The 10,473-nt window shown below is 38.0% G+C and overlaps 1 protein-coding gene across 1 annotated transcript; it reads right to left on the reverse strand.

Annotated features, from left to right (window-relative positions):
• Positions 1 to 2,453: 2,453 nt before the first annotated feature.
• Positions 2,454 to 9,080, reverse strand: LOC110114259 (probable cellulose synthase A catalytic subunit 5 [UDP-forming]). Its single transcript, XM_020847080.2, has 14 exons — positions 8,723 to 9,080; positions 8,421 to 8,616; positions 8,131 to 8,339; positions 7,801 to 7,903; positions 7,479 to 7,653; positions 6,477 to 6,743; positions 6,037 to 6,382; positions 5,806 to 5,943; positions 5,570 to 5,695; positions 5,272 to 5,484; positions 4,892 to 5,180; positions 4,226 to 4,419; positions 3,793 to 4,143; positions 2,454 to 3,713 (listed from the first exon to the last, which is right to left on the reverse strand). The coding sequence occupies exons 1-14, from the start codon at positions 8,801 to 8,803 to the stop codon at positions 3,129 to 3,131; spliced, it is 3,273 nt and encodes a 1,090-aa protein (XP_020702739.1). The 5' UTR covers positions 8,804 to 9,080; the 3' UTR covers positions 2,454 to 3,128.
• Positions 9,081 to 10,473: the final 1,393 nt, after the last annotated feature.

Here is a 10,473-nt window from a genome sequence, read left to right on the forward strand (position 1 = left end):
CATTTCTAAAGTTTTGCTATTATTATATTATTACTAGGATCAACATTGCTTTTTTTTCTCCTTTAATGATTTCAAATAAGTAAACCCTCTCTTGTCTTTCTTATTTGCATTACTATGGATCCTCTATCTATTATTTTTGATAATATGACTGTTATTGGTCTCTTTAAGGGCAAATTATTACGTCCGGTGTCCGGATTCGTCCGGACACCAATCCAGACGCGCCACGTCACCAAAATACACTAGGTCTCAATGTATTTGGATGACATGGAGTATTTGGATTGGATGTCCGGACGTCCGGTGACCGGACGTAATAATTCGCCCTCTTTAAGGGGATCATTGTTGATGAAATAAATCTCTCAAATCTTATTTATGTAGATGACCTCTTTTTGGTGAATAATAGCATGAACAATTTTATTTTCCTTTAAGCATGCTTGGACAACTTCCACTCCTTTGGTCCAAAATTAATGCTCAGAAAAACAATATTTGTTTGCACAACCTCTTTTACACAGCTCTCATTCAAAAGCTTCCAACTTTCAAGATTTTATAGAGAAGATATGTAGGCTCTAATATAGTTGGAAAGCTAATATAATCACCATTTGAAGAAGCACCATGTATTGGGATTCCTTCCATGCATGTGTTGTGCTGAACTTGCAAAGCAATAGATAGAGCCCTTCATTTAGATTAATTATTATATGCGAACGCTCAGGGGCGGATCCAGCTTCTTTTTTAGGGTGGGCAAAAAAAAATTTTTTTGAGTGATGGGCAAAAATTCTTAGGATTGATAAAAGTAAGGCAAAAAAGATTTTTGAGGGGGGGGGGGGGGGGGGGGAAAATGGGGGGGGGGGGGGGGGGGCAAAATGCCCAAAATATTTCAAAATCTCCCTTTTAAATATTAAAAAAAAAAAATTTTGAGCATGGGTGAATCCGCCCATGCGAACGCCGAATGCCATCCGAATACCAATCAGAATGCGCATCGTCACCTCTGTGCTCGATACCGCTCGGTATTGCAGCTCGGTACAACTGACGTGAAGCATTCAGACCATACAGTTTTCTACGTCCGGTCTCCGCACAAAATAATTTCTCATTCATTTAATGAATTTAAACAAGGCATGAAAACTGTTGATACAACCATTAAATAAAATTCACTGATTACTTTGTAATGTCCAGAATGAATAATCACCTAGCCGAGAGCACTTGATAATACGTAAACTCTGGCCAGGCTATATGAGCTACCCACACCCATTAGAACTCGTGGCCGATTCTTATTAGATCCCCCAAAAAGGGGCGCTGCCGCCCGACGGAATAAAGCACGAGTTGGGATACCCAATCGTATTAGCCCACCAACCACGCTAAGCATCGATGGGTAAAATGAATCACCAAATCATATTTTTTTCCCCAAATCATCAAATGGGACTGCAAGTCCAGTTGTATTCCATTTCCATCAGCATCAATCAACGTGGCTCTTTTTCAAAGCTCATAATGGATGAGAGACCAAGAACAGCCTGGAGCTGCCTGTCTTCTCATTAATGGACAATTAAGCTTATATAATCACTCAATTAGTAGATCAAAGATTAATCAGACTTTTGACTACAACTACTTCTGAATGGAATTAAAAGACATTCCTCTTACAAGATCAAGATTTGATTAAGCAAATTTATACATTCTGAATTTCTGATAAAATAATATTGACAAAACCTGAATAATGATGAAATCCGACCTATAATGTCAAATGGAAACTGGGCCAAAGGAGTCATCAATGGGTGCTGGGCTAGGCTGGCAAGTGGTTGAGTGGGCCCTACACAGGCTCACAAGAACACATACCCAACTGTTTGCATTAAAAATAAAGATAGCAAAATTTCAAACTGGTCCCATTCACCATTTTCATTACAGAGTTGTATCCCACGGCATTTAAAAGAGACCAGAGACAACATGAATATTGTGCAAAACACTATAAATATTTAAATAAAATTAAAAAAGATATATATATATAGAGAGAGAGAGAGAGAGAGAGAGAGAAGAGGTCCCACAGCTCAGCTGTATGGAGCAGAGAGAATCATGCAGCAAACACATGATACAAATACATGCGCTATGCTGTTGGTGTTTGGGGAAAAATTATTACGTGCAGCATCCGGATTCGTCCGGATGTGAATTCGGACGCACCACATCACCCAGGGCTAGTACATCCGGATGATGTGGCGCGTCTAGATTCACCTCCGAACGGTTCGAACACCGCACGTAATAATCTCTCTTGTTTGGGACAGCTTTCCTCTTGCTTTCTAAAACAGCTTTTAGTATAATATTTTTTAATTGTTTTAAAAAGCTGTACGATAACTGTCCCAAACGAAGCCTTAATCTCAAAGGCATTAAAAAGTTGAAGAAAACTCAGGAAATAGAGAGGAAAAACTCGAGAAATCCAGTCCAAAAGCTAGCAGCAGAAGCCAGAAAGCACACAGTGGACAACTTGTAAACATATATTAAGCAAGAAATGAACATAATAAACATCATACAGGAGCATGGTTTTCTTCTGAAACAAATACAAAGCAGCACTATTATTACATTGGAGGAAGACAAGATACAGGACTTAATTCAGTTTTCTCCTCCATTTTCCCCGCTTTTCCTACTTTCTAACACAATTTGCTGCTTAATGCATCACTGAAAGGATAAAAAATGAGCATGGGCATTCAAGTCCTCAGCATTATATGTCTAGGTGAATAAATATAGCAGGTCGTATCAGGTCCTCCTGCCTTTATTTCAAAGAATTCAATGTAGAGATGATCAACTGCAGTAGTACATGAACAATGTTGACCACCTCATTTAGTTTCTCTCAGTCTCTCCTCCAAACTAATAAAGAATCAAACGATGCACCACTGCAGTAGCCACCTAACTTCCAGTGAACAAACTACACAGGGCGGGTAAGCCCAAGCTCTTGTTCCAGTTAACCGGATCAATGAGTCGGGTTCGCCCGTAAAGAACAAAAGACTAAAGACAAAAATTGCAACACTGCCTGTGTTTTCTATCTACAGCATAACACATAATTTCATGAGGGGAAGAAATTTCAATGACTAGTGTAGTACCTTCTTCCAATTTGTGTCTCAACTGCAACTAAGCCAAATGTAGACTATCCATGCTCAGTTGCAGTCTAACCCACACTCCTCCAGAACCGGGCCATCAGACTTTGGCAGGAATGGATCAATCCTCACCCACAGCAGCGAGAAGATTGAAGCCAGAAGAATGGACCACACGATAATGATGGTCGGTGTTCTATTTTGTCGACCAACCAAACCTTTCAAGAAAGGATAGAGATGAACAATCACCCAGAATGCGAAGAAGAGACGGCCAAAGAGGGGTCCCCAAGACTCATATCCATTGTTGATGGCATTGGAGACCCCAGCAACCACACCAATCATGTTTATCACAAGCAGTGTCGTTGGAGGGATAAGCAGTGTGGTCCACTTGAATGTGTAGAGCTCCGAAAACTCCTCGTCATCGCCGGCCTTTGATGTCACGGTGAAGTTTGTATCTATACCAGCTAGAACCTTCAGAAGGCCCTGAAAAACTGCAAATAGATGTGAAGAAACACCCCCAATGACCCAGAATTGCTCATTTCTCCACCAGTCATCAATGCCTATGCCACTCCATCTCATCTCAAGAATACTAGTCGCAAAAATGCTGATGAAGAGAGAGATAAACCACAAGCTAGCAACATTGCTCAGCTGCAACCAAGAGAGTGACTAAGTAACAATCTACATGATTAAAACCATGGATTTTCAAAGTATTGTTGATATCACATACCTCTGGAGTAATAAATTTCCCAGTGAGCAAGCACACAGCAGGCAAGGAACAGTAGGCCAAAAGAGGAATTGATGTAAACGGATAAACCGTCGCATTAATGTACGAAAACCGCTCCAGCCACTTGAGCCCTCCTCCATAACCATACCATAATGGACAATGTCTGCTCAAGAAAATTTCTACAGAACCAAGAGCCCACCTCAGCACTTGGTGGAGACGATCAGATAGATTGAGGGGTGCAGAGCCTTTGAATGCAGGTCTAGGAGGTATGCAATAGATTGAACGCCACCCGTGACAATGCATCTTAAATCCTGTCAAAATATCTTCTGTGACAGAACCATAGATCCAACCAACCTAAAAGAATAGAGAAAAGTTTATCTTCACAAGGCAAAATAAGGAAACGTGTTCTGCATAGAAACAAGATGTGAATCTGCACCTCTTTTCCCCAGTCTGTTTTGTCCTCATATCCACAGCTAATAACATGAATGGCTTCCTTTAACAAAGATGCTGGAGATGCACTTTTCAGTGTTCCACCATTCTCTAATAGGGTAGAAGCAACAAAAACCGGAGATTGGCCAAACTTCTTTTCTAACTTTAATGACATACTGGTTGATTTTTCACCCTCAATCCCTGTATGGGTGTAAAAAGATTAAGCTCAATTGAGAAGGAAAAAAACACATGTCAACCTTCCTCATTCATTCAAGTGTGCCATAGCTGAAAGAGGACAATGAACACAGAAAAACACAGGAAACTTTTGATGCAAAGCTATTAAGCAAGATTGTTTAGTATCAAAATGGATAATTCAAACGCCTAAACAACCACTTTTCTGCATGAATTTGTAGCTGGAAAACCTAGACTTCTTTAATACCAACTACACTTAAGCTCACTAAGTAACGAGTATGAACTCATTCTGACAGTCTTTTATGATGATTTATGCTTTGGCCAGATCACTCATAGCAGAAAAGAGAATCAAACATTAGAGATATGTGCAAAAAGAGAAGATAGAAGCTTATTTAAAGCCAGCAAAAGATTACTAGGAATTCTACATGAAGAGTCCTTAAAGTTCAAATTATCATACCAAAATGTAGATAGAGAGATTTACCATCAATTCCCTCTTCTATACCCTCCAAAGCAAAAGCAGGTGCCCCATTCTCTCCCTTTCTAGAATTTTTTATTTTCTTTTCGCTCTTTGTTTTGACATTCTTCTTCTTCTTTGTCCTCCCAGAACAGCAGCAGCAACAGCAACACCACTTGGGCAAGCAGTTGCATGTCCTTGTAGGTGGCTTCTTTATTTTGGGAGCATCAAAACCATAAAGTGCTTGCCTCCGGAATACACATCCAGTCCCAACATAAATTGGCCCTTGAATCCCATCAAGACCTTTCATGTTGATCTACAACAGAAGAGTTGGAGTCAGAATCTCATGGATCCAGTTTGCAGTGTATGAGAAAATATATTTTTGCCATGGAACATTACAAACTTACATCAAAGAACACAATATTTCTATTAGCATATCGATCATGGCGATCAATGCCATCAAACCTCTGAGGAAATTGCACATAGCAAACTCTCTTTCCAACCAGTGGATCCATCATAAAGCACATCGCCTCTCTTATTGCTTTGCTATTGTTGAAGTAGTGATCACAATCCAAGTTCAACATATATGGAGCATTTGTAAGTACAGCTGAAACTCTAACCTGATAAAAACCAACACGCAATAGTTATATTGCTGCAGCAGAGATCCGCTGTTTTATTAGCAAAGAACAGCATGTAATTCTTTACCAGAGCATTCATAGCACCGGCTTTTTTGTGGTGATTGAAACCGGGCCTCTTCTCTCTTGAAACATAAACTAAACGTGGTAGCTCATTTCCATCCATATCATGCCCACCACTTTGGCCCAAAAAGACCTAAGAGTTCACAGGACAATGAGATTTCATTGGAAAAGTAGAAAAGAGGGAATCAAACTATTGGACTTAAAATAAAAAATAAAAAAGCACAGAAGATCATAAACTCAGACCTGAATCATTCCAGGGTGATCACGAACATTATTTCCAGGCCATAGGGTACCATCCTGCATTGTCCACCCTTCCTCAGGAACTTTTTGAGCTTTGGCAACCAAAGCATTGATCCGGACTTTGAATTCTTCATATTCTCTCTGAAGAAAGCATCATATTTAAGTTTCAGATTAAGTAAAAGAAAAAAAAATATGCCAGTATAATTGCAGAACCAGTGAGAACCATTCTATCACCTTCATTGCTCTCCGTTCCTTTACAAATGATGGTAAGACTTTATCTTTTAAATAATCAATCTTTTGTTGGAAATACCACTCTGGCGCCCTCGGCTCAATATTGAACTTCTTGCAAAACGGAACCCATTTTTTTGCAAACTCGGATGTCTCTGACAATGCTTCAAATGTGAGCATTGCCGCACCATCATCAGAAACAAAGCAAGAAACTTTGTCGACCGGGTAATCAACAGCGAGAATCGAAAGAACCGTGTTTGCTGTTACCAAAGGAGGTTCCTTCATAGGATCAACTGTACTCACAAATATGTCAATAGGGGCTAGCTGAGAAGTTTGACCTTCTTTCTCATACCTGAAAATATAGTAAACGTAGGAAAGGTTCAGTTGGCTGGACAATTCAATTGTATGCTGAGTAATTGAGTTCAATAGAGGCTAGTTTTATTAACCTTAATGACAATCTGTCAAGGTAAGTCTCCCTCTCAATTGGAAGCCATTTTGGAAATTGATCAAGAATCCAAGAAACAGCAAACCAAATTTCACATATTACAGATATGAGCCACAAAGCAAATGCATCAGGCACGGGATGCGTGACCCGGTAATGAAAGAAAAATCCAACAATTACAAGCCGAATTATGATGATCATTCTGTACGGGTTGATTTGGCTAGAAGAAATGGGCAGCTTTCTTGATAGTGGTTGTCTAGCTTCATCCATTCTGTCATAAGATGAGTTAAGAAATTATTAGATTAGGAAGTAGAAAATAAAGAGGTTGAGACAATTAATAACACGAGTAAATTTACATATCAAACGACAATTATAACTTCCCAAAGGAGGAAACAAACAATGAGCATTGCATCACTTTTTTTTTTATAAATCTCATTGAAAACCATGATAAATATCGCAAAATTTCCATCTTGGTATATCTTTCTAGCCAAGATACACACCATGATAACACCTAGCATAGCAATCTTAGAGATTTTACACAACAATTTCATTCAAATGCCAGATCTTACGGCACGCAATAACATTTCAATGCAGCATTTTTAACTCATATGGTCAAGTAATTTATAATGAAATTATAGGCAAGTTGATAGCAAGAATCAATACAAAATAATAACAGAGACATCTAGCAAAAAGTCTTCAAAAGATTAACACTCTTCAATGTGCAAGGAACATGCACATACTATCGGACCATACCGCAGAGGCAAATGAATCAAAAAATTTTCATCCCAAAGGTAATTCTGCAATGTGCCCTAATTAACATATAGAAGACTCCTATAATGAAGCCTTTAAAGAATTGTATTGGTGTCCAATTCTCCAACAAAAATATACTGCAACAAATAGCAATGATAGAAGTGGTGGTAACAAATTAACATTAGTCATTAATAAGTACTGCCATTCAAGCAAAACTAGTCAAACTTTCTGAAGATAAAAAAGTGCAGGGCCTTACAATGGCAAGTCTGGTCCATCACCATCATTATCCCAATCCTTGCCACCATTTTCAGTTCTAGACATATGCAATTTCTCTTGCTTCTGTTTCCAATGCTCCATTCTCTCTTTCCATGCCACACTTCCATAACCATAAGCAGCAAGATCCTTGGAAGGATCCATAGATCTGGGTTGAACTGCAAGGGAGAAATGTTACCCAAATTTTCTCAACAAAGTAGAAAGTTTAATTGTTATTTCAACCTGGGAGACAGAAAGGTCTGAAAGGAAAATATTTGGGAAGTTTTAACAATTTAATTATCTAATGAAAGTGCAGGTCAATATACCAGGAAGACTGGGATCTGAAAACGGGAGCGGGTGGATCCTCTTCCCTCCACCACCCATGAAAGAGGGGACAAGAGCATGCTGTTCTGGAGGGATATCATCAACCTGTAGTCGAACATATGCAACCAGTGAGAAAAATAAGTTAAGGCAATTCCAGCAAGATCAGATTTTTCTTTTTTCTTTTTTTTTTTTCCTTTTTTATTTTTTATTTTTTCTTTTTTCAGCACAGCTTGTGTGCAATTTGAATTTCCCCTTATCATAACCCATATGGCAACTTAAAAATAGATTGCAGTGATTACAGAACATGATAGGAGAAAGTCAAGGAAAAGTACCATTTGGCCATTGGTGAGTAAAGGAACCGTAGGCATTGCATGAAACACTTGAGGAAATTCCACATCTCCTCGTCCATAGCTCATGTGCCCCTGCAGCATTGACTCGGCAAGATATTGCCCATCCACCTTATTCCTTCCCACAAAATTGAATTCATTCTCAAGATCGTCTACATCATCCTCTTCCTCATCTCCGGCAACTCGAGCACAACCTGCTCGTTTATCATAAAATTAAAAAGTCCCATTTTGACTCAGCTACAAGTAAGAGAGGTGAGAATGGCAAGAAACCCTACCCTTGAGGCGCTTGAACCTGGTTTTGCACTGAGGACAGACCTGGTTTCCTTCTCTGCGCTCATACTCATAGCAAGTGCGGCAAATCGGGAAGGCGCATTCATTGCAGGCCACAAAGAGCTCCCCATCAGCGGTAAGCCCAACATCGTCCCCGCAAATATGGCAGATCTGACCACTTAGGTGCTGCAAAGGCCTCGGCTGCAAGAAGACCGCAAGAAGCAAAAACAAGTTTAGTCAACGTCGGAAAAGGAAAATCTGAGTAACCATTCGGTTTAGCCGTGAAATGCCGCTTAGGGTTACTTACTCCCGGCTCGCCCTCACGGCGGATGACAACGAGCTCATTTCTATTGTGAGAGCCGGCGACGAGACCAGCACTGGCCTCCATCTTCTCCTTGAGAGATTTCTTCGATGATATCCCCTAAAAAAAAGAAATTTCCCCCCGATCTACAGAATACAACTGAAACCTAGCTCGAAAAATCCGGGTTTTCGACGCTTTGATGAAGAATGGGAGTCCCTTTTGAGCGATCAAAGCTGCAACTTGATCATATCTTAAAGCTTCCTCATCTGAGAATGAGGGAAGCGAGGATGGGGAAAGCCCTCACTGATATGGCAGGAACCCCTGTCCCCCCCTCAACCTCTTCTTATTATTCCTTGCTTGTTGCCTACCGCTTCACGGTGAAGGAAATAAATATATTTTTAGATTTTTTTTTTTTTTACTGAAATACTCCTCGCATTAATACTTTTTTTAACATACAAGAGTAGCTATACCCGTTATATTTTTAAAATCCTAATAATGAATTTTGGAATATTGCACACAAAACTGATAATTTTTAATATTGTGTGAATTGTGACAATTTTAAATATTTTGCAAAATTATTAAGACTTTACCAACCCTAATAATTTAAGATGGTCACATCAAAAACCTAATATTTTTACAGAGAATTCTAATAAATAAATAAAAAATTATTATTAAATTCAATAACATACAAAATAGAAAAAAAAAGATTTATATTGTCAATCCCATATATTAAAATAAAGACATTATGTTATTATACTTGTTGCTAATTTGTTAGAAGTCTCTTCATTAGTCCAAGAATTTTATCTTTTCTTGAATTAATATATATATGGGAGATTTACAAACATACCACCCTATAATACTCTATTTACATATTTAGCATCTAAAACTTTAATATTACATACATACCACCCTTAGTTCCTTTTCATATCAAATATGAGTGCTAGAAATGAAATATATAAGTGGAATATTAAAATTTTAGGTGTAGATATGTAAATAGGATGGTATAAAATGATATATATGTAAATTGTATTCGTCAAATTTCATAAATAAGCATATGAGTCGTATTTCAAATCAACTTTATGTCAATAACGTTAAGATGTGTCAGTCCAATGAACTCGCAAACATTAATTTTTAGTAAACTCACAAATGATATATAGGGTTGAAAGCGGAAGAGATATTAAATTATGCTTAAAATTAATTTATCCATGAGATATATAACATTCGTTCAGGTTTATAATTCTAAGATTAAATTAAATTCAAGAATTTTTTTGTCCTTTAGGGCATCTCCTACCGAAAAACTCAATTTTCACTCTAAAGTACAATAATACACCAAAATGCAATAATTTGTTTCCAACCGAACTATATTTTATAACACAAAAAAGAATATTATTGTATATTTTTTCTCATACTTTATTTTAACATGTTTTTTGAATTAAAAATAGTAATAATAATAATAACGTGTGAACATTGCGACGCCAATATTTGTGTCTCATTGTTCACCCACATCCTTTTAGCTTTTTTTTTTTTGCGCTCCACTAGAGTAATCGACCTACGCTATACATTCGTTTGAAGTTTGACTGCATAAGCTCTTAGAAACATTCACCCTCTAGATTATCTAAATATCTTAGTCTTAAGTAATTTAGAGTATGCAATCTCTTATGTTATGCAAAATATCAATTAATCGTCTAGTCTTTGATCATTAAAAATTGTACATCGTCAATCGTGATATCATCTTCAGTATGTCTGACAATAATTAT

This window comes from Dendrobium catenatum, unplaced genomic scaffold (assembly GCF_001605985.2).
Source record: "Dendrobium catenatum unplaced genomic scaffold, ASM160598v2 fragScaff_scaffold_490, whole genome shotgun sequence".
Lineage (NCBI taxonomy): Eukaryota > Viridiplantae > Streptophyta > Magnoliopsida > Asparagales > Orchidaceae > Dendrobium > Dendrobium catenatum.